Source organism: Procambarus clarkii, chromosome 35, assembly GCF_040958095.1.
Source record: "Procambarus clarkii isolate CNS0578487 chromosome 35, FALCON_Pclarkii_2.0, whole genome shotgun sequence".
NCBI lineage: Eukaryota > Metazoa > Arthropoda > Malacostraca > Decapoda > Cambaridae > Procambarus > Procambarus clarkii.
This window is the reverse complement of record NC_091184.1, coordinates 34,972,911-34,997,950: the sequence shown is the minus strand read 5'-3', so window position 1 is coordinate 34,997,950 and position 25,040 is coordinate 34,972,911. Positions and strand designations below refer to the sequence as shown.

Sequence of the window (25,040 nt, the reverse complement as noted above, 5' to 3'; positions counted from 1 at the left end):
AATGAAAGAAATATTACTGGTTTATTTTTATCCTATCTTTTTGTACTGTACAGTATATCCAAGGAAGTGAAAAATTGAGACATAATACACAATTTAATGAATGATTAGCATGGATTAGCAGTTCAAAAGAAATATGACTTGTATTACATATCAACATGAGATCTTAATGATCCATGGTCAACATGATTTAATAAGGATAATACAGTACTGTATTTGTAATAATACAAACTATAATTTAAAATCTTTATTACTGATTTTTTTTATTAAGAAGATTAGGTATACACAGCAATGTGCTGCTACCCTATTCTATATGGAATATTACACAGTGTAGATAAAAAACTAGCTATAAGTTTATCTAATACTCCCATCTCACAGGATGGTTAGACATACTGTACATGGAATCAATTTAGAAAATACCAGCCTCAATACAAAAAACAAATCAACTCTGACTAAACAACTCTAAGCAATTTTCACAAGAGGTAAGCACTGAATCATGGAAACATTATATTATAATTACTCTTACCAGTTTCTACAAAACTCCTCTCAAACAATGTATTTTTAAACATGTTTAGGTATACACAGCAATGTGCTGCTTCCCTATTCTGTCTAAAGGACCACACAGTGTAGATCAAAAACCAGCTACAAGCTCACCTCACAGGATGGCCAGTCATACATGGAATTAGGAGAGAACAAAATACTTAATGCTGATCTATTAGCCTCCACTGGCAAAATCTGGGTGCAGCACAAGAATATCTTCCAATATTCCTGAGTGTATGAAGTAATTACAGAGCTCAAAATACCTCATACCATTTGGTATGAAGTCACTGATAACAGGACAATCACAGATATAGTGTTGGAGAGTATGTTCTCTCAAGTAGGACTGAAAACAGATGTTTTTTCCACCAAGAGGGCTATAAACCCATGGAACCGCCTACCCGCTGAAGCCGTAAATGCCAAATTCCAGCTAAAAAATGTAATTAAGACAATTGGCGGGCCCTTCAACAAGCCGCCGGCTTTCTGTCCTCTTCGAGGTCACTAGATAGTTAGTGGCCCTTGGGTAAATTCAGTAAATATATACAATAATTGTCAGCGCATCTTCCGAGCAACAAGGACAGCTACACAGTATCTCTTAGAATTACGTAGGTAAACAACAAATGTAACATATTTGTTTACTACAATGTCGGTGCTGGCTGTAGAAGTTGAAAAAACATTGTTTTACTTCGAAATATACTAATTTTATAAGAAAATTCGACGTAAATAGGAGGCAGTAGAGCTGCGATAAGCCAGCGCTAAATCTTCAATATGAAGAATGTTGCTGCTCTCTGATTGGCCAAACGAAACACAGTAGTGACCTCTATCGGCACGCAGGTGAACCAACAATTTTTCTTCCTAAGTATACCTTATTGAATAGCACCTAAGCATCTTCTTAGGGCGCACTTAGGAACCTTCGTAGCAAACCCACTTACGAAGAAATACACAGAGCTTCCTGAATCTAGGTCCTGATGAACATAATTGATTTAATAGACCCGTATATCAATCATGGATCAATAGATCAACACGTTCATTGTCCCAGGTCTTTTAAATGGCAAGATAAAATGCATTATATTTGAATAAAGATGTTATATTATATTAGACAATTGCAAACTGAAGGGAGAAATAAGAGATATCAGTTTCAAGTTGGGGAGTCGAGAGGAGACGTTGAGCGCCAAGCTTGCCGTGGCTTATGAAGGGGAACTCATATAAAACTCACACAGGGGCATTCATCAACACATCTTATTGATAGATAAACGCGTTTATCATTAACTCAAATAATTAATAAACTGAACCTTAACATTAAAATATTTATTGATCGAGCAAAAATAACAAATCCGATTATCGATATATCATTTCAAAGTATCGATAGCTACTGACTTGTAGTTGAATCAGATGTATAATTGATTAATAAATTACTTAGCAAATATAAATAAATCTAGAGCGTTGGTATTCACGCTAGTGTTTAGGGTTAAGGGTTAAAGGTTAAGTAAGGAGAGGGAGTATAAAGTTCCTATCCCCCCTCCCCCAGCCACACAAACATAAGGTGGCCATCAGACCGGCGTCGCCATCACGTGTGACCAAGAACTCCAATTCGTCTAGTTTTGTCCCTTGTCTCGACACACACACGCCAGGTAAAGGGAGGAGGACAAACACAATTTTGTTTTCTTTCCGTAGTTACCATAAAGAAGTGTTTCTTGCCCTTAGGGCCCCGAGTGGGAACCATTTTTAGGTCCGGGAGGAGTGTCGAGGGGCCCCCGTCTTTGGGGGGGGGGGAGTCATTTGCTCATGTTAACTCGCTATTATTACAATTTGAAGGATGTTTGGGGCCCATTACGCTATGGGAAATGGCAGACGCCTCGTTTATGCATTGCATTTGATGACTATGGTGGGGGTTTGCGGGATATTGTCGGCGTAGCGCGAGATTTGATGTTTGAAGAGAGAAATGCCATTTTGGAGGCAGTTGATGGCGTGTGTGTGTGTGAGAGCATAGGAGCGTGGGGGAGCCCTGAGCTGCTGTGCCCTGGCTCCCTGGCACTCCTAGGGGCACAGGGCCAGGGATACGGGTACTGGAGGGGGGATATTTGTAGCATGTACCCTGCTGTACCCCCCTGAGCGCTGGGAACACTGATAGCGTGCTAATGTAGGCTCCGTCGCCAACCTTTTCGTCCATAAATTATTATTTTTTTAACATTAAATGTATTTATCTTTGGGTTTGGGTAGATTTTGTTATATACTGCCTCTTGTGGGGAAAATAGGCCTGCTTTTTGTGGGGAAAATAGGCCTGCTTCTTGTGGGGAAAATAGGCCTGCTTCTTGTGGGGAAAATAGGCCTGCTTCTTGTGGGGAAAATAGGCCTGCTTCTTGTGGGGAAAATAGGCCTGCTTCTTGTGGGGGAAATAGGCCTGCCTCTTTTGGGGGAAATAGGCCTGCCTCTTGTGGGGAAAATAGGCCTGCCTCTTGTGGGGGAAATAGGCCTGCCTCTTGTGGGGAAAATAGGCCTCCTGCAGCAGCTGTAGTGGAGGTTGTATAATGGTAAAAGTGTTGGTACAGTGCTTTGTGTAACTAAGTGACCTGTATCCATGTAACTACACAGTACACATGTTACTTTAGGCACCTATTTTTTTAAGAGTTGACTATAAGTTAGGTCATCTTGAGATGATTTCGGGGCTTGGCATCCCCGCGGCCTGGTTCTCGACCAGGCCGCCTCCTTGTTACGCATCTCCAGGAAGCGGCCTGTAGCAGCTGTGTGACTACCAGGTACCTATTTACTGCTAGGTGAACAGGGGCATAAGGGGGTGAAATAAACTGCCTGATTGTTTCCGCTTCTGCTGGGGATCGAACCCGGAAACCTTAGGACTACGAAGCCCGAGCGCTGTCCACTCTGCCGTCAGGCCCCTTTACTTGGTAATAATTGCTTATTAAATTAATCATTGAGTGAGCCTATGAACTACTACTATATGTACTTTTTATACACTCTGGGCATAATAGATGGGGTTACTTGGAAACATAAGCAGCCTAACAAGGTCTCGGCAATAATATAGTAGTGTCCAAATATTGCACCAAGTTTGTTTTAAAATCTTGGGCCAACGAGTAGTTTATCAAACATGTATTTAGTGACCTGTATACAATACAAGGTTAGGGTTGGTTTGATGCGCTGGGAGCTGTATAGCATTTCATATTGGCGAACAGGCAGACTGTGTGTATATATATATACACTTGTACATATAAGGCTTATTGCAAGGTCCTCTCTACCCCAAGGTTGAACTATTAACCCTTCCCAGGATGCAACTCATAGCTGAATAACTCAAATACCTAATTACTGCTAGGTGAATAGAGGCATTAGATAGGAAACGTGCCCATTTGTTATCAACTGCGGAATATTATAACGATCATCAGATATACTTTGGTTGACGTGTGCTTTTCTTTTTCCAGGATGCCAGCCAATAGGAGGAGATTTAGCCCCAATTCTTCCGGTGGAAATTATCGATCAAGGTATACCTTTTCTCTTGGTTGATAAGGTTTGAGTTTGCATTTTGTTGTATTTATATTAACTATGCCATAAATTGTTGTATTAGGTCTGCATTGTGAATTTAAATGGTACGGAATAAATGAGGGTTATATCTTGTGCTGCATCGAGAAGGTTCGAGCCATCACTTGGCAGGGGTGTAGTTAAATTATTCAAAAGATTATACAAGGTTCGTTTTCTGTTAAAACCTTGTATATTTTAGGTTAAGATATCAACACAGATATCTTAACATTGGTACTTTAACCCTTGTATGGCGCCAGGCTGTTTAGCATTTGTCACCCACAGGCGCATACCAAAAAAAAAAAAAAAAAAAAACAATTTCTTCTAAACCTGTTAATTTGTGTTCACTGATCATGGGAAAAATAATAAAAAAATCGTAAGTGGCATATATTGCCCGCTATAGGGTGGGGAAGTCTGGCAAAAAACAGGCGCCGACTCAGCGTGCGTCCCAGATGGTCTGTTGCTCGCCAGCTGTCAGGCAGGAGTGGCCACAGAGATAATTACCTAATTATTTCAATGTCTGATTGATTTTTTCGTAGTTTTTTTGCTGTAATATTATTCAATAGTGTGTAGTGATATATTTATATAATAAAATGAGTGAATCATCGCTGTACTGAAAAATATGGTGTGCATATTGTTGATTCAATTATGTTCATCAAACAGTGAACAAATATTTTGTCTGTTAATTACACTATATACACAGGTTATATATAAGTACCTGCATGTTTTGTTCACCATAACGAACCACTAAGTTGCTATTATGAGTCCAAAAGTAACGAGGAGTGACCGCCACACACCAACCAGCCAGCCACTCGCTGCCACTCACTCCCTCAACACCTCACTCGCCCCCATTCTCCTCCCACCATACTGTTTTTGCTTTTATTCACTATATACAGACGTTATAAATAAGTATCTACATTAGTGTTCACCATAACGAACCACTAAGTTGGTATGCTGAGTGGCAGTGGCAGCTCGTCACTGGCTGCCTCTCCCTCCCTCCCTCACCTCACCTGACTCGCCACCATTCTCCCACCATACTGTTTTTGCTTTTATATACAGATGTTATATATAAGTATTTACATGTTTTGTTCACCATAACTCTACATCTAAGCTTGTATGGTGAGTAAAGGCAGAAAGACGTAGCTACTCGCACAGTCAGCTGGTGGCGGCTGCCCTCAAGGCCAGACGCACTAATATTTCTCCTCTAACAACACTGTTTGTGGTGTTATTACGCTATATACACACATTATATATAAGTATCTACCTGTTTTATTCACCATACTTGTACAAGTAAGCTGGTATGGTGCCCAAAGACCATAGTGATCACCAGTAAACAAAAGTCGTGCAGACGATGCACCTCCCTCACCAAAATGGCGGCTCCCAACCTACTCCTATTGCTGTTATTACACTATACACAAGTTATATATATGTATCTACATTGTGTTCACCATAGTGAACCACTAAGCTGGTGTGGTGAGTGCAGTCAATAAAAGGTGGCCACACAGTCAGAAGATGTCACCACCACCACCATCCTCCCTCCCACAGCATTACTCCTCCTTCCATAAAGCACAGTGCTAAATATCACCACAATCCTGCTATTATCAGAACCCTGGTCAGTTTTATCAGTCAAGGGTCTTCTGTAATAATATCATCGCTAAATAATAGCAAGAACATGTACATTATGGCATTTTTAGGCGATGCTGTGGTCACAAGCTGAACAGCAGTGCTGAGAGCTCATGCTGCGTGTGTCAGGCTTGGTAGCTCACTCAATACTGAGGCCCCTCACACCCTGGGAATTTGGCCCACTGATTTTTTTTTTTAAATGGCGTCTGTTTACAAGAGCCCCGATGAAGGTGTGGTTTTCTCTGTGTATCCGCGGGCCGTTTAAATTTTGCGTAGTACTCCAATACATCATATGATGTGGAGCGCAAGTTACTGCAAGTCACTGAACACATCATATGTGTTGCTCAGTTAAAGGGTTAAAGTATAGGCACAGGCACTTTAAAGTATTCTAATTAGGTATTTCCTGAAGTGACAGCTTAAATTATCACTTAATTTCAAGTTTGTGATGTCCCTGCACTATCTGGTTAATGCCTTTGCAAGTCAACTTGAAATTTAAGAGACTTGCATATGGTAATACAGAGAAGTTGTCTAGTGTTAGTGGGCTATGTGGTCTGGTTATAGATTTTGCAGCATTTAAAATTGTTTCGAGAGCCAACTGTATTTGAGGTCAGTCTGTCTGATTAAGTTTGATCGCAAGCTGTTGGTGCCTGAAGCCTTTTCATTATCCTGGTCCATCAGGTGTCTTTTGAGTGATACATATTTTCAAAAATTGTGGTGTAGGTTTGTACATACACACTACTGCTTCCTGATTTGATGTTTTGGTGTGCAAATTTAAAACGTGTCTCCCTAGTATTTGTCAGGTGTAACATATAATGCATTTAGCCATCATTCCGAAGAATATTAATTTAGATCTTTGAAGCGTTCTAAATAGGTTAAGTATTGGACTATTTTCAGTAGTACATTTACCTACTAATAGAAAAGCATTGCTTCTCCAAAATTTTAACATGCATAGCCGGATGCCAGAGGATAATCACAGTAGTGCCTGCTGCATAGAATGACCTAGATCATTTTCGTGTTGTACACAATTATTTTTTTTTAGCATGTGTACAGAATCGTGCATTATGAGATTCAGGGAATTTTTTTTTGTTTTTAAATAGTTTAAAGTAAAATGAATTGCCATTAAGGGGAAAAGGAAGTATGTTAAGGTTTTATATAGATACTGTATTACATTATATATGTATGGAAGTTGCTGGAAGAAAAGGTTCCCAAAAATGCACAATAATATTGCAAAATTGGAGTGAAAGATAGGGTTGGAAATACAGAATAAAGTGAAGGGTAGAGGTATGCTATAGTCACAGAGAACATACGTAAGCATAAGAGGCCCACACCACAACTTTTCACCAAATAATAAGACATATTGCCATAATGCTAGTTGTGGGTTTCAAGAGGCAATTGATAAATTAAGTTCCTGCAGGAAGTGCCAGATCAGGCGGGTTGTAATGGGCACGTGGGCGGCTGTAAGTACACACATTGTGGTACTTACAAACGTACTTGTGCAAACAATAGTAGTAGACGGTTGGAACAAGTTTGGCGAGAAGGTGGTGGAGGCCAAAACCTTCAGTAATTTCAAAGCGTTATATGACTGTGCTGGGAAGGTAGGACTCTACGAGCATAGCTCTCATCCTGTAACTACACTTGGGTAATTACATTGGATGGTTATCACCAGACAATCCAGGACCAAGACTGAGCTTGGAGAGTATAATAACTCTAACTACTGTATTCTATAAGTAAACACTGCAGAACTTGGAAAATTAGTATATAAAAATAATAATACATAACTTCAGTACCTTGCATTTAACTCCTTTAAAAAAAGTCAGTTAGCAGGCTAACAAAACAAGTTAATGTACTAGACATGAAATGGGTTTGGCAATGATTATTTGTAGTTTTGGAAGCTGAGATGGCAGTCCTGACTTTTGATGTTTACCGATAGACCCTGTAGATTAATTGGCACCCCCCCCCCCATCCGCAAGAGATGTATAAGGATTATTACTTAACTGTTCTTAAGGGCAAAGGTCTCTGATGTACCTTTACTGCTAGTGCATAAAATGATGTGTATTTTAGTACTATCATTTGGCCTGACACCCCCACTTTGCCTGCTCTTGTGATAACATACTATAACCTAGGTCAGACATACTAAAGATTCTGTATAAATACCTAACCTTAATTACTGTTCATGTGCTTGGCAGCATCAGCTTGACTGCCAGCTTTGACACTGCTCATATCTACAATTCAATTTTTCAGACAATTGTTCTCTTGACATTGTTGTGCCTCTGACTGACAATCTAACCTATCACTTGCCCTGAAATTTGTTATTCCTAGGCTGATTGTAAATCTGCTTGCTGCATTCCTTCACTGGGAATTGGCATACTACTGTGCAATGCTGTTAATAGTATGCCAGCTTCTCTGGTTTTCCAGTTAGTCTTGATGCTTGCTCTTTCACTCATTAGTAGACGCGAAGGAGCAAGCAACATTTCATACATTTGTTTCCTTATCACAGATGGTACTTATGCATGATCCGAAAATTTTACTCGACACGCGGCTGGAGCAGCCAATTTTTACAAAGTTCGATCACTCGTAACTTATTTTTAATAGCATAACTTCCTCTTAACACCTACACATGGATTGTTGCCGCTGCCAGACATAGGTGTTCGTGCAAAAATTTATCAAAGTTATTATTATAGCACAAAAATATGGAAAGATTTGTGTTGATGGAATCCGGATTGCAGAGCGTAGATAGTACTTTGTTTTGGTTGCCACAATGATGTATGGGTTCTTTAGGCACCATTGTGTAGGCATTCTGTCCCCCTACACATTCCCTATTATACACTATTCTAGGTGTCTGCTTAGTGTTATTCTATAATTGAAGGATTATACATTTTTGTAAAAAGCTATACAGACATGGATAACTGAACGTTCCATCTGTTAAAGTATTCTTGGATACGTTGCATGTTGCTACTTTGTATTGCGGTACATATGAAGAGTTCCTAGCATGCAAGATTTCATGCTATACAGTACTACAAGTGCTGCTGGTTTTATGCTGGCATGATATGGGTGAATGAACTCTATTAAGGAGAGTATTTGTTAGTGGCATCTCGCCCAAATGGAATGTCTGGGATTGATCCTGTTCTGCTTGATCAAGTTATTTTGGTTCACCGATTGTTTTGCGATGTACAGTATTGCTTTAAAGATTTAAAGTTTTCCCCCTGTCCCAAATGATAAAATATCCCGTGCTTATATAGACGATAAAATTACTTAAACAATACCTTTAAATACAGGTGAACCTCATTTAACATCAGGTTTAAGTTCCTGAAAACTGTGACTTTTAACTGATATAATGTTAACACTTTGGCGGCCTGGCCTCTGCATGTTCCCAACCATAAACTTTCCAGACTCCCGAGGTCCTCACTCAGCAATGCCGTGAAATGTTACAACCATTTTGTGTTTTCAAAGTTATTTGTTGGGTTATAACTACAAATTTGGTGTCAATGTTTTCATATGAATTCTATAGAGTATAGAAGCAAAAAAAAATTATACAGAATTAGTGAAGTACTGTACTGTATTTGTGAGAGGGATGAATATACAAATGTTTGTTCCTAGTGAGTCGTCATGAGAGAGCGGGAAGCACCCTGGTTTGTCCACTTGTGTCCTAAATATTGTCCACACGATAACTGATTTTTGAGTTTTTGGACTGGTTGGTGCAAATAAAATAGCTCGGCTATTGAAAATAAAAAATTTAATCGGAACGTGTAAGTGCTAAGTGAAACCAAAAACCTCGTAAGCCTTGAGGGTTACACAAGGGTATATAAATACACCTTTAGGTAAGCAAGGGTTAACACTTTCGCGCTTTGGGTGAGTGAGCGCCAGATCACTCACGTGATGCCCGGATCAAAGGTGGTCCGGGCATTTCACTAGAGCGTGTAGTTGTCAATTTTGGTTTTCAATTTTGTTACCTCAATTCTTGTCATCGGTTTTTCATTTTGGTAATGAATGTGTTCGCAATAGAATTTGCAGCAGGAGTATATGCATATAAAGTCCAGAAGGCAGGCGTATCTCCCGCACCAAATCGAGAAATTGGCTGCACGAAAGCAGGCCGAACTTTTTTAATTTTTGATGCACTAATGTGTCGTTTTCGCACATTCGTCTAATAAATTTTTGACGACATGCTGCGTTGACCCCGGGCGAAAGTGTTAAGTGCCATAAGGGTTACATTCCCTTGGGTACAAGGAAAGATGATTGGTCATTTTTCATTCACTTGTAAAAGCATTTTTAATTTTTTTCTAATAGTCTTCCATTTCCTTTGGCCTTTCATTAGGATTATTACCTGTCATAGGTAATTTACCCATTTTTTTATTAATACTGAGCTTGGAACTCGCACCGTACTCGTACAGTACAGTACTTTTTTCTATAGGTACAGTAGGCCTCTACATAGATTTCTTCCTCTTACCTTGGGAAACTTGAGAATAACAGGCCTGTGATAAAAAAAATTTTACATGACGTTGAATCGCAATGCTATGAACTGGGGCAATGTTAAAAAGAGGTTCACCTTTATACTGCAAAGTAAAATTGAGGACAAATATTTTAGGAACCCATTACATGGATAGCTGATTAATTCCTACTGTCAATGGGCAAATTTGACTAAGTGTAAACTTCAACATGTCATGTCATGTATAACTTCTAGCAGAATCTGACTATTTAGAAGTCTTGCCATTTTTTTTCATGCCCTTCAGCATCTAAAGCTTTTGCAAGGGCCACAACATGACTTGGGATTATGAACTCAAATGAAAGCTTACTGACAATTACTTGAGGATTCCAATGATCAAGCAACTGTTAGAATTTAACCATGCTTAATTGCTTTCCCACAACTTTTTTTTCCAAGTTTGTGCCCATTTAGGAAAATCTTTAAAAATAAGTTTGGAGCAATATTTGGTAATGAAGAGATCATTCATACCCTAACATTTTCTCAGTGGATGAATTTTATAGATTGAAATCTTAATTTCAGCCAGTTGTGGTTTATAGTTTCCATCAGAACCTGACTTTAGGAAGATTTATTTCACAAATGACGTTTTTTTTACTATGGCTAGCCCATGAATCTATCTTGTAAACGGTAGCACCATGATTCCATAATGGTGTAAATGTACCAAGTCCATTCTTTCAAATGCCCGAAACACAATTTTCCAGTAAATTTCACTGGTACTTGATCCAGATAATGTTCCGATATATGGTATCCTAACCATTTTCAGAATACAGTTTTTGGCATCTCCACTGAGCAAAACTAATTCAAATTTGTCACTTCAAAAAGAAATCCCATAATGATTTCTTCCAAAATTGGCATGTTGATTTACTGCCCAAACAGTTCCTCTGGTTATCTTGAGGTTATCTCAAGATGATTTTGGGGCTTGGTGTCTCCTCTAGTCAAGGTTTTCTGACAATTTTATTACCCATGAAAAAAGTATTTTAAGACATGGCTTGTTCAATTTAATTTTTGCATAGGCCTTCAGTCTAACAAGAGTGTGGTGAAGCAGGCACTATATTCTAGCCAACCAGAATTTATTCTGGCCCACCATTGATCCTTTCCATTGTGGTCAGTTGGAGGAAGGTCCAACTGATATATTCATTCCGGTATATTGTTTGTATTGGAAGATTGTCCTGCCCAGGAAACGGCTACCCCTATCGATCGTCTACAATCGATGCCTCTAACCTGCATGTCCATTTATTCCAGGAAATTTAATGATTAACTAATAAACAGGTTTGAGGGCAGTCAGGGAAGTCGAGGCAATGTTGGAGGCTGGGGGAACTATGATCGCGGAAACAGACGCTATGACCACAGTGAGGGTTATGGCGGCGGCTATGGTGACAGGTAATGCAGTTGGAGCGTATATGGTAGAATTTAGGCATACCTGGTAGGATGACCTTGTTTTAATTTTCTTTTAATTGACCCCTATCCTCCTCATCCTCCCTTAAGCCATTTTTTTTTTTTGTCTGTGTTTAGAAAGGTTCCTGAAATTGATTTAAAAGAAAGTGCAAATTGATTTGAAAGAAATTTAAGCTGTTGTTTGAATTAGCCTCATGGCAATGAATTTTTTTTATATTGTGCGATATCTTGAGGCTCATTGTATCGATTCTTGAAAGTTTACAAGACTTCTTTATCGGTGATTTTTAAAACTGATCATTATATAGCGGTGCAGCAAAATGGCAACTTTTTTTAATTACTGAAATTTACATATAAATTTTGGATCATATTGTGCAAATGGTAATTTTTTTCTGTGGGGAGGGAGGGGTGAATGTTTTTTTTCCTCACCCCTTCCCCCATCTTCATTAACCTAAATCCATCTAACCCCCAGTAATCTTGTCCTCCAAGATGTGGCACATCCCACACCACTCGGGCCTCGCACTTGACCAACTCTTAACCTAGCAACATTTAACCTTTAAGGTTAGGTAGGTTAAGGTTAACCTTCATCTACCTAACCTACAGGCCTCGCACTTAACCTACTTAAACCTAGCAACTCCACAATCTATTGTACCTTGTATAAGGATTTTTTGTTTTGTTTTAAAGTCTGTAATGGATACAGATTTGGTCATACAGTGCTAACTATGCATTATTTATGTATCTCTTGATGGTAGGGGGAGGGGGGGTACTTTCAAATATTCACTGAAATTTCGTTATCCAAATTTGTGGCATCGGCATTGTTTGGAGACTGCCTCGGGTATAAGCTTGAGACGTAAGCCCTCTGGCAGTGGCGCTGTGTTTGTTGGTGGCCTTCACAGAGGTCAAAATGCGACCCACAATTTTTATTTTGAAATGTGCCCTTAGTTTTTATTTTGAAATGTGCCTCTAGTTTTTATTTTGAAATGTGCCCTAGTTTTTATTTTGAAATGTGCCCTAGTTTTTATTTTGAAATGTGCCCTTATTTAATTTCTAATAATGAAAACCTGCTCTTCTGAGTTATGGTTAGAAAATAGTGTTCATGCAAAACGAAAGTAGGCTTTGTTCACAATCGACTATGAGGCCACGTTTGTTCCAAATGTGTGTAAATGTCGTAATGCGAACAAAATGTGTGCATGCTAAGTAATGTGATGTGTTTCTCAAAATAAAACGACTTTTTCTTAATTGATTTGTTCTTTTATCTTTTTAATTTCTAAGTAAAATGTTTGTACAGTATTTTATTTACATGTAATCTAATCTAATTTATAATAATTTGCATAAAACTTTTTTACATTTACATAAAAAATAAAAAGCATTTACATAAAATTTGAAGCAAAATATAGTACTGTATATCAAATCAAAAAAGAAATGGGTAATAGTTGTTTGGAGGAAGCATAATTGAATATTTTTGGCCCTACTATGACCTTTGATTGTCATAACCATTGTCACCACCATACTCACCTGGCACAGGAGATGTGCGTATTGTCAGAATCATGGTCACTAAATCCTGAAAATTAATACTTTTCCCACGCGTTTATTTCCAACATTGGCAGTGGGCTGTGGCTGGCTGCCTGCCTGTCACTGTGAACATCATAAACAATGTGTTCAACTATATCTAAACATCGTACATAGTCTAATATCACAGTCAAGCTCTTCTGTGATACTATCATCACAAAATAATAGCAGTTACCTGTATATTTTAAGTGGTGCTGTTATCACAAGCTGAACTGTGGTGCTGTTAGCTTGTGCTGCATATGCCAGCTTTTGTTTCTCACTCGATACTGGTTCCTACACACCCAGGAATGGTGCCCCTATGAAATTTTATTGAAAATTGCATGTTTATTGGAGATTTGAAAGTCGATGCGAGTCCTGTGCGATTCCATGGATTTTTAAATCTTGCGCAATGCTCTTAAAACATGAGATTCGTGTCAGTTAGGCCAAAATAAAGATTTTCGAAAAGGTTAGTTATTTTGTTAAGCAGGTATTAAAAAAAAACTTGTGCAAATTGGGTGTTTACTGTCCCATCTAAAAAAGTAATGCATTACATTGCCACTTGCAGCCGAGAGGCTAGCCCATTTGTCTGCAGGAATTGCATAAAAACTTCCTGTGGCTCGTGGACCAATTCATGATCATCGTTCGCCGACATAAATGTTAATCTTAGGGTGCAGCAGAATCGCCCACTCTTTAATTAAAGGTGCTTTTTCCTACAACAGTAATCCTGATATATTTGTTGGTGTCCCGAGATGTGACGACTGCCTGGGGATATTTTCTTGATTCCCTAGATCAAAACGTGTTCTTTCAAAATTTAAGATGTAAATGATAGTTTGGCAATTTAAAATGTATGTTGTTTGAAAATGTTTAATTATTTTAATTGAGGATATGTCTTGGAATGTATTATCTGGAATGCTGTATCTTTGGTTTAGCTTTGATCAAAATCTATCAACAGCCGTGTTGTCAGTGGAATAGTCATGTCGCAGTTTGTCTACTGCAAAATGTGCTCATGAAAGATCTTTTCAAAGTACTTTAAAATTTATGGTAAAAAAAAATATTCTGATGCATTTTTATATCAAGGTAACATTGGCACATTCTTCAATTCGTTGAAAATGGCATTCATGTGATAAGCCGATTCTTCTGTAGACCTGTTGTGATTTATATCTAGCTATCTGTTGTACTTAAACCTTAATCCATATAATCAACCCAATCTAATTTTAATTAAATTTCAGCTTAAACAGTTCCTTTAGTGTATGGCTTCGGGTAATTTTTGCCTTCAGTTTTAAAGATAATTGATCAATCTTTCGTCACTTTAACAAACCTACAGGAATGCCGGAGGTTATAACCACCAGGTGGTGAACCCCTGGGAGACGGGTATGGCGCCGTCCTCGGGTTTCATGCCACATGCTGGCGGAACGGGCGGAAGTCTGTTGGGGGAGTTCCGAGGAAATTCCGACATAGTCGGGTCCATTAATCATCTGAGCCGAATGAACAACCCCGAATCCAAGATTGCTTTGAATATCCTCAGTGCAGTGCTTGCAAAAGTAAGTGAATTAAATTATTTTAGCAGTGTTGACTTTTTTTTTAATTATTGAGAATAATGGTTAATTGGAGTACAGTATTTTTAGTTTGATTTCTTTGTTCATAGGATAAGAGTAAATAATGCCTTTTAAGTTTAATTTTCAGCATAAGGAAAATACAGAAGTAAGGAATTGGCATTGACAAAATATTTGTAATTAGTAAAGTTTTAAATGTCATTAACTTTTACTGCTATTATCTCACATGATCTTTCATAGTAGATATATTTGAGTGGAATTTTAAGACAGATTAGAAAGCTGGAATTCCACTTGGGGAAATCTTTTGAGGAAATTAATGTCAAGGTAAACGAGTGCTGCTACTGATTGTATTAAAACAAAGTAGGTTAAAGAAATGGTTTCCATAGATAAAAGTGGGATTGACAAGTTGACTAGTGGAAGATTGTGCAAGTACTGGTTTAAGTGGAACTGCAGATTAATTGGAAGAACATGATGGGAGGCGAGTTGCAGGGATATTGGGTGTCTGGTGAAGAGGTATGGAGGTGCATAGCGTGAAGGGGAAATGCGTGTCACAGCTTGTTAACGGTTTAATGTGGAAGGGAATGTTATCACCGATTTATTTCGTGTGGGAGTTGGTTGTATGCTTGGCTAGTGCGGGAGGAGAGGTTTAGAGGGAGGTTATGCATATATATTTTAAGGGTAAAGTCATCAGTACAGGCTTATGAATGGAAAATGTGTAAAGATTGAGTTATGGAATAAGATGATTCTAAACACTTTTTAATGGTTCAACCCGTTGACATGTTCCGAGCCGTAGACGTTCTGGGCATCTGAAGGTGTCACTATGGCTGAAAATGTTACTTTTGTTTTTTGTTTTTTAAATCGGTTTGTTAACTATTTTTGGTGTCGAATGTTTGCAATTGATTTTTCTAGAGTATAGATGCAAAACAAAATGTTTGTTTATAATTAATTAATAATGAAGGTGCTGAATGTATTAATGTTTATGATCGATCACTTCAACATTCATCATTTACTTTTCAGCATAAATGAAAAATGGAAATGTTCACAAGTGAATGGTCTATATTGCTGTAAAAAAAGAGAACAAACCTAACTAATAATTTTCTGGTAGGGACTTTAAGCCTTGTGAAAATCCTTGAAGCAAATATAGTTTCAAGTGAAAGGTGGTTGACCAAGGTGGTCACTGGATACTTGTGGTGGTTCCCTGAAAATGTATGCCCCACTCTTGCTCAAGCGAGTAAACAATTACAAATTAAGTGATTTTAAGCAATTTTGAGATGAGGTACATTTCAGGTTTATAGATTTTGGAAATATGGCAAGAGCTAATCCTGATCATACTATAGATTGAGGAGTTTTCCCCCATATTTCACAATTTGTTCCAATTATACCAGTGGGCAATTCAATTTCATTTGTTCATATTTTGCTACAGTAAGAAATGGATTATCAACAACACTTTAGTGTTCCGGTGACGTCAGTCATACATTAACGGCAAACATTCCTATGAAGTTGAAATGTGCCTTTCATCTCAAAATTGCTTAAAATCTCTTAATTGGTAATTGTTTACTCGCTTGAGCAAAAGAGTGGGGCATACATTATCAGAGAGCCACCACAAGTATCTAGACAACCAAACCCCCCCTCTTCCCGTCTCTTTTTAATAAAGTTTATGGGTTGGCAATAAAAAATAAATTCATGTTTGCTGTTGTGAGCAAACATGAAATGTGTGCACTGATCAGCCTTTCATGTCCCACTACTAGGTGTAGATGGATGTGCATCATCTATTATGACTGTTGGATGGCCTCTGACAATTGTAAAGTGCCTTTTGACGTGAATGACACCTTGGTATTAAGTGGGGGCAGGGGGGGGGGAGAAAAAACAAAAAACAGTGTATCGCCGTTTCTTGTTGAACGAAAGGATGACATAAGACAACGAAAGAGACGTTTGTAAACCGGGCAGACATGGTTTGTTTGGGCAGTTTTTGAAGTGATGGCATAGGTATTGAATGGTGCAATTAATGGACTAGTGTTATTTTAAGCTTGTGTTATTTCTATCTAGCGTATACCCATTTATAGTTTTCCTATTCCTCTTATTAAATCACCTCCATTCCATAATTTGCAAAACAGTAAGGATTTTGTTTATGTAAATGTGTGTGTGTGTATGTGTACACTGATCTCCTCTCAAGTGACTGGCTGAAATTCATGGATTGAGTGTCGAATTAATTTTCCCCCGTGTATCGAGATATGAGTGCGTTACGGGCATTTGTTATTAGATGCAATTTGTTACTCAAAAGTGCATGCTCGGCTGGACTAACCAAAAGCAAATCTTGAATTAATAAGATAACTTCGAGTAGCCTTCCTCTTATACAAAATTCATGGATTAAGATAGTCAAAATATACAGCACTTGAAAGAATTTCATAGCAGTGTCTCTCGTGGTTAATGTATGTAATAACTTTGTTGAATTTAACTACTTTTATCATAAACTTCTTAAAATAGGATGAAGTTCGTGGTGGCTGGAGCGGTGGTCCCCCTCTTGATAAAAGGAGGCGCTTGGATACAGTGAGTAAATTTAAAGGATTGTTCATGAGTTGTTGGCCCATATATTTATATATTTTGGTTATATACTGTAGTTTAAAAGTAAATCCTTTCCAAAATATAAGGGGGAGGTTCTGTTAAATGTTGTTCATAATGTTAATATGGTCGTATTTTGACGCAAATTACTCTCGTCCTGCAGCAAGAGATACTGCTAGTGAAAGTCAAATTTGCTTCTTTGATTTATTGTTGAGAAGCTGCTGACCTGCTAATTTTAAAATGAGATTAAATAAATTTTGGGCTTCCATGTACTGTAATTCAAATAACTCACAAAACATGTTTGTACCTGGAATTTATGGCATTAATATTACAGTAAATGTTTTTTTGCTTTAATTAATCACTAGGAAAATATTGGGAGATGGAAAGGCTTCAGCAAATAACAATCTTCAAAACCTCCAATAAGTACACCAGTTGGTTGCTACAGCTGCACTTTGGGGCAGAAGTTGCATTTAATACCCTGTATGAGGATGGATGTCTCCCGTTTGTTTTCAACTTGAATGAGTTGTTATTGTAGGAGACTTAATTGTATTATAGACTTTTTCCTTGTATATGGAATTATTGTCAACTGAAGGATTTACATGTGAATCCTTGGGCTAAAGATCTTCTGCAGGTTATGGTTGTGTTTGGATGGTACTTCATATATGCAGTTCTCTTCTGCTAGCAGTATGAATCAGATATATGATGGTTGATGAACCATCATTCTTCTGAATATTAAAGTCATCACATTTTCTGGAGTGGGTTATAGTAGCGTGTTGATCTGCATTCCAGAACGAGTAATAAATTCCATTAATATTTGGTCTTTTATTCTTTGAGGGTGCAGCTAACCTTCAAGAGTTGGGAGGTTGTTCCTCTTCTATTGTTTTTTTTACTGCTTTGAATATGGCCCTATGAAGGCTTAGTTATTAGCCCTAAATGGGTTCTGTGTTGACACAGGTACTGTGGGAAAGATTCCTGTGTTCAGGATCAGCCCACAGAGCATTTAATGTATATGTTGTGACAGAGGCGAGTGTCTCCAACAGGATGGGGGTTATGATATCCACCGAGGGCAGTCATTTTCTCCCTCAATGCATCATCTGGCCCACAAGGTTCCTCAGCGTGACCATCAGTACAGCCCCCATCGGGCTGGCAACTTTCAGTCCAACCGCCGTGCTAGGGGTGGTCGTTCCTTTGGCCAAGCTGGTCGTCAAGCGACGACACAGCAACAGCCAAGGAAGACAGTATATGCCAAGAAGGGAAAGCCCAACAATAATAAGGGCCTTGCTAAGGACCAAAAGAAGAAGGGTGAGGCATCATCTGCAGCTGGTCAGACAGGAGATAAAACTGAGGGTTCCTCAGCTACAGCTGACCCTAACCAGAGGTAAGCTCTCCCCGAAGTGCTGTTAACACTCCTGTAGGACCTGCTCCTTACAGGATTCGTTGGCCGAGACTAGTATATGGGTCGGCTTCACTAATTGGTGGAATTTTGTGAAGATGACCTTGAAGTTATGCTGTTGAGCTGCCATACTAGTAGCAAATATGCATAATCTTCATTGATTCACCCAGTCATAATTCATTGTTTAACCCAGCAGCTTGTTCAAGTTGGGTAATCACTGTGCTTGACTTGGAGAATTCCATTAAATATGATCCAATATTAGTGGTGGTAAGCTATTTGAATCAGAGAATATCATAATCTGATTAATTGTAAGCCTGGCAGATGTGGTTGTTCTGGCTAGTCAAGTTATACCTAATTTGAAATTGGGTAGATGGATTTAATCAACTTTCTTGCAGTTCTTAATATTGCTGCATATTTATCCAGTTGCTGTTAAATTGAATAATGGATTAATGTTAAATTTAGACGTCTCAAAAGAATTGTAATCCATATCCCTGTACAGCCAAAAAGTTTAGAGATTCAGAGGCACAATGTTCCTCCAAGTGCTTCAGTGCCCCAAGTAGAGCTTCTGCTTGGGAGCCCAGTCACTCCAGCAAGAGTCTTGCTCATACTGCAGCCTCTGATTGAGAAGCTTGTCTCTTAACATGAGGTGATCATAGTTTTTGGAATGGGTACAAATTGTTAATGGGCTGACAATTTATAGAATTCAGCCGTGTTTAAAAGATGCACGTTTTCAATTGTTCTAATTTTTCCAAGTAATGCAATCTTAACTAAAATAGTTGGGGGTGAGATCCTAGATGACTTCCCTTTTTGTTAAATTACGTGTTGGCTTTTAATTTTCATTAAATTTCTAAGACAAATTCTAATTATTTGCTAAAGTACTAGAGGGGGAAAATATTGGTTAAATTGCTCATGGTAACACTGCTGTAACTTTCTTTGACACTTTGGGAATTAAATGATTAGGTACTGTAGACCTTTTGCAGATAATTATTTATTACATGTAAATTATTGTTTTGAAGTATTTTTTGCCAAATATATTATTTAAATATGCTAATATGGATGTCATTTTATTTAAATTATGTATTCTCAGTGGCGACGATAATGAAGAAATGGAGACAGAGAAGGAAAGTTCGGGAGAGAAAGAGAAGGCGGTGAAAGCTGAGAGTTCTGACAGTGAAGAGGAGATGGATGAAGATGTAGGTTGTGCCATGACTGGTGTAATTGTATTTTCACATTTTAAGTAAGAGCTGTTTGTGTCAAATCCAGTGATTTCATAGTGTATGTTGTTTATTAATGTGTTAAAAACTATAAAGCTAAATAAATGTATATATATATATTTTTTTTTCAGGATGATGAGATGACCACCTTACAGGCATTGAGATGTCACATTTGTAACTTTTACAAGTTCACTAATATGAAGGTGAGTGTCATTAATGGCCTGTAAAAAATATATACAACTTTGGTGATATATTTTTACCCTCCAGCCCAACCACTTGGGCTGAACGGTATAGCGACGGTCTCGCTTCATGCAGGTCGGCGCTCAATCCCCCGACCGTCCAAGTGGTTGGGCACAATTCCTTCCCCCACCCCCCACCCCCCACCCCCCCACCCCCCTCTCGCCCATCCCAAATCCTTATCCTGATCCCTTCCAAGTTCCAGATAGTCGTAATGGCTTTGCAGCGCTCTCCTGATGGTTACCTTCCTGTGCACAAATACTGGCACCCAGTGTCTTAGTGGTCAAAAGCTGGTCCCCCCTGTAAAATACACTAGATATGATTTTCTGTAGTAGCCATTGTATTGTTGCTTGATAAATTTCTACTTTAAATCTATTTTTATTTCTCATTGCTATACTTCTTCATTTAGTTACTCAAATTCAAAGAAGTTTGAGATATAAATACACAAAGGGATGAGTTAGCTCAAGCTATTCACACCCCGTTCAGTATGCGCGCACGCGTGTAAATAATCATATTACGGGACATAGCTACTCTAATGCATCTCTTTCCACCTAACCACTTAGACTTGATGGCAGTAACACTCTTCTCAAAGGTTGGCATTCAATTCCAGTCTGTTCCCTATAGTGGGGCACAATTACTGTCCTATCATAAATCTTAATCCTTGTATTAATTCTTAAGTGCTATGCCATCTTGAATGGCTTTGTGTTTTCTTCTGATAATTCTTACCGTGCTATATTAGCTAGTTTTATTTGGATCCCATTTCTACAGCCTTTTCTCCATTATTAATAAGTTATGTGCCACCATTTTCTTTGTGGAATGAATGGGCTTCCCTTGTTTTTTGTATACTTGGACCCATTGTTGATTTTTACTTTATATTTTTGCTCTCTGCAGACATTCAGGAACCACTTGGAGAGCAAAAACCACGAACGCATGCAGCGGACGTACCACCTCAAGGGTACTGCTATTCTCCAGTACTTAAGGGCTCAGTCAAAGGTGAGTAGTGCTTTATTGTTGTCTTGTGTACTCCTGTATTGCTTTTCTTGTGATAATGGCCCTTCAAGTTGAAAATATGTACTTGATTGTATTGTTTATCTAGATACCTGCTCCTTATCTCTCAGCTATTTGAAGAATTATAGGCTTAAACATGGTTACTGACTTGCATTAGACGTTAATAATTTATCCATGTCAGGTAGTTGACTATGGAGATGGTGGAGGGGGCTGGATTATTTATTTTCTGGGGGGAGCCCCGTCGGCTCCCCGGAGCTATCCCAGGCTGATATGCTAATGTCAGACTTTGGCATCAGTCATGTGTATGGAGTTCTTAGGCCTACCGGGGACCACGGCCAGAACCGGGCCCCCTCAGAGAGGCAAGGGGAGCAATGGCCTATAGAAGCCCCCGTGTAGTTGGAAGCATTCTATGTCTGCCATCGACCGGAACAGGCACCCAGAAAGGTAAGCGCCCCAAAACAAACCCCTATTCTGGTTAAAATTGCTACCTAATACCGAACTAGTGGATAGAACTCCCCAACCGAAAACAAGCAAATTAGTGTGACGTCACACACTGCCGCGCCGCTGTCTGCGCAGCTCCCCCCTCCCCGGGAGGGGGAAGGGGGAGCCCCAGACCCCCCGCGCCGGCTACCCACACCTCAGTTCTTGAGGCTGATGCTATTGGCGGTGGTCGTGTGCTCTGGCTCCGGTGTCGCTACTGCACTGTGCTTTGAGTGTGGTGTTAGTTTTGTGGGTGCGAGAGCCAGGAGTTATCTTCAGTACTCGGGCTGCATGCGCCTAGGGCTGCCTTCCCTAGGTGCCCTGTAAGTACTGCCCTTGGGGCTTGGGGCCACCTTCCACAGGCTCCTCGGGGTCTGCCTCTGCTGGTCCGTTTTACCTTTCGGTTTTTCGGCCGCCTGTTGGGCTCTTGGGTGTTCTGTTCTCCCTTGTTACCGGCAGGTAAGAGGCAGTTTGCACTGGTGGGGGCGCAGGGTGCTGCTCAGCTTGTAATTCCCGACATCGCGGCCGGCTCTGTTCCTTGGGGTTCGCTGTCCTCTTGCGGGGTTTTGTTTTTCTTTTTGTTTTTTGCCTGGTGGGGGGTTCTGTCATTTTATTCAGTTTGTTTTTGCCCTTCCACTGTTCTCCTCGGTGGCGCCCCCTGCTAGGTCCCCGTGAGTGTACACGTCCCTGGGGTTCAGCTTTAGAAGTTTGCTTGGTAGTTTTGGGCGCCGGTTTGCAGCACCCTGCCTGGGACTACCTGAGCGCGAGTCCTCTTAAAGTAAACGCTCAGGACCCTGGGAATCCCCTAGGGGGCGCGTGGGTCCGATGGATGTGACCCCGGAGTCCCCACTCGCTGTGTGCGAGTTTGAGGGTTGCTCGGTCCCCTTGTCTCAGGGTGACCCTCATTGTTTTTGCCTCTGCCACGCTGCCTGTTGGGTCGGTGATACTTTCGACCCTGAGTCCTGTGAGTGTTGCTGCTTGCTTGTGACTCAATTTACCCAATCCTCTGATGATTCTATTCGGGTACAGGCGGCACGTGCGTTGCAGTCTAGGTTTCGTCTGTTGCAACGCGCTCGGTTGGTTGCTTCCCCGGATGCCCCGGGGCTGCCCCGCTTTGCTTTTCGAGACCCGGACTTGGGGGTGGGGGTCGCTTCGATCCTGGTTCAGTCCGCACCTCCTCGTCCTTCCCCTTCTGTTCGTTCTGGTCCCCCGCCCCTGCTTCCGGCCCCGAAGCGTCTGAGGGTTTCGGGGTCGGAGCAGGGGTTACTTGATCTCGAGACTCGGGCAGCTTCGGGGGTTGCCCCTTCCGGGGGGGCGGCAGAGGCATTCGAGTCTTGTCTCCCGGCCGAAGCTTCAGGGTCTGACCAGTGGGCCCCCCTTCCTCCAGCTTTTCCGGCTGCTCCGTCCTTGTCTTGTGGGGTCGGGGCTTGGGGAGAGGACTCGGCCTCGGGTCCTGTGGTGACGGACCTCGAGGCTGGGGAGGGGCTGACTTGGGGGCCTTGGGCCCCGCTGGACCCCGCCTGGGTTTTTCTTCCCACTGAGCGGGGCTTATTGTTACAAGGAGTGGGGTTTTCTTTCCCCCCCTCTGCGTACGAGTTGGATTTGGTGTCGGCCCCTCCCCGGGTACGGTTCCGTGTTCCCCCGGGTACGTCGGTTCCGTCCTTCAGGAGGTTTTCGGCTTATCGCATCCAACCTGGTGTGGTGCGCGCGGCCTTTGCAGCTTACCTCCTGCGTGACCCGGATTATGCCTCGGAAATGGATCCGTCCACGTTCAGGTTTGGGACTTCGTTCCCTTTCTGGCTCCGTTACGAGGTTCCGGAGTCATCCTGGCTAGCAGACTGCCCCTTGTTTGGTCTGGATTCCTGGCATTCCTTCTGTCGTTCCCGCACGCTGGAGTGGCGGGAAGCTTCCACGGTGCTTCAGGTTTTCCTGGGGGGTGAACTTGAGTACCTAAATGAGTGCTTGTTTGCCCCTGCCCTTCCCCGCGATGTGGGCGTTATTCAGCTCCATGTGCAGGTTCCCTCCCTTTCGGCGGCGCTCGTGGCGGAGGACTTGCGCGCTCGGGGCCTTTTGTGTTCGGCCTTGCGGTTCTTTTCCCTCCTGGAGCTGTCTTCGGATTGGCTCGTGGAGGATGTGGGGACGCTTGGGTCCGTCCCGGGGTCCGGCACCTTGTCCTCGGCTGCGCGTTCGTCGGCTGCCTTGTTGAAGCTGTTCACGCCGATTTTGCGGGATGCGGTTTCCCTGTTCTATGCTTCCCGTCTCGCGTGTCGGCAGGCGGTGCTGGGTTCCTCCGTGGAATCTGCTTGGGCTCTGGCTCTTAGGCGTTCTTCACCTTTTTGTCCTCTCCTGTTTGGGGAGTCGGCCGTGGCGCAGTTTATTCAGGCTGCGTCGGCGGCTAGTCGTCCGATGTCGGACTTGTTGGTTTTCCGGGGGTCCCGGGGTGGGTCTTCCCGGAAAGGTCGTGCCAGGGCTCGGGGTTCCTCTCGTCGTGGTAGGCCTCTGGTGTCAGGTTTGGGGTTGGCTCCTCCTGCGGACCCTCCCTCGTCTGGTCGGCGCGGTGTTCGCGCTGTGCGGGGTTCTGGGTCTCGTAAGGGTCGCCGGCCCTTTCGCGGTTTGCCCCTTTGACGGGGCGATGGGGGGGCGGCTTGCGCTGTTCGCCCGCGCCTGGTCCCACGATTCGTGGGCCTTTCGGGTCGTGTCTCGCGGCCTGCGGTGGCGTTGGGTGGCCCCTCCCCCCTTTGGGGGGTCGGGGCTGGCGGGGCAGGCTTCTTCCCCTGCGCTCTGTCGAGTCGTCTTGGAGTGGGTACGCTTGGGCGTCGTCGAAACGACGTCGTCCCTCAGATGGGTTTCCCGTCTGTTTCCGGTTCCGAAACGGGACTGCGCGGACCTGCGGTTCATTCTGGACTTGTCCCGTCTGAACCCCTGGGTTCATTGCCCCTCCTTTCGGATGACTACGCTGTCTCAGGTTCGGCTCCTCTTGGAGCCGGGTGCTTGGATGGTGTCCCTGGACCTCCGGGACGCTTATTGGCATGTCCCGATTCATCCGCGGTTCAGGGACTGGCTCGGTTTTGTAGTGGGGCGTCTGAGTTACCGCTTTCGTTGTCTCCCGTTCGGGTTGAACCTGGCACCTCGCGTGTTCACACGCCTTACACGGGTTGTGGTGGCTCGTTTGCGTCTCCTAGGTGTTCGGGTGTTGGCCTACCTCGACGACTGGCTGGTTTGGGCTCCCAGCCAGTCAGCTTGCTTGCTAGCCAGGGATTTGGTTCTTTCCCAGCTCGCCGGGTTCGGGTTCTTGGTGAACTGGAGGAAGTCCCATCTGGTTCCCTCTCAGGTTCGGACTTGGCTGGGTCTCGTGTGGGACTCTCGGACCGCCTCCTTGTCTCTCCCTCCGGAGTCTCTCCTGCGGCTGCGGTCCCGCCTTCGTCTGTTTCTGGAGGGCCCTCGGGTCACCCGGCGGTTGCTCGAGGGGCTGTGCGGGAGCCTGAACTTCGCGATGG

General features: G+C 41.8%; 1 protein-coding gene across 4 annotated transcripts in view; it reads left to right on the top strand.

Moving 5' to 3' along the window:
• The first annotated feature begins 2,056 nt into the window (after positions 1 to 2,056).
• Positions 2,057 to 25,040, top strand: part of LOC123768437 (zinc finger protein on ecdysone puffs) — a 35,867-nt gene continuing 12,883 nt past the window's right edge. Inside the window, exons 1-9 of one of the 4 annotated variants that reach the window (XM_045758977.2) lie at positions 2,057 to 2,165; positions 3,966 to 4,025; positions 11,429 to 11,539; positions 14,424 to 14,640; positions 17,137 to 17,199; positions 18,252 to 18,589; positions 19,692 to 19,797; positions 19,950 to 20,021; positions 20,947 to 21,048. In XM_045758977.2, coding sequence (XP_045614933.2) covers positions 3,967 to 4,025; positions 11,429 to 11,539; positions 14,424 to 14,640; positions 17,137 to 17,199; positions 18,252 to 18,589; positions 19,692 to 19,797; positions 19,950 to 20,021; positions 20,947 to 21,048 — 1,068 coding nt within the window. In that variant the 5' untranslated portion in view covers positions 2,057 to 2,165; position 3,966. Of the gene's footprint in view, positions 2,166 to 3,965; positions 4,026 to 11,428; positions 11,540 to 14,423; positions 14,641 to 17,136; positions 17,200 to 18,251; positions 18,590 to 19,691; positions 19,798 to 19,949; positions 20,022 to 20,946; positions 21,049 to 25,040 lie in introns of those variants that run through there. The other 3 variants (XM_045758980.2, XM_069336309.1, XM_069336307.1) reach the window with 3 other exon arrangements.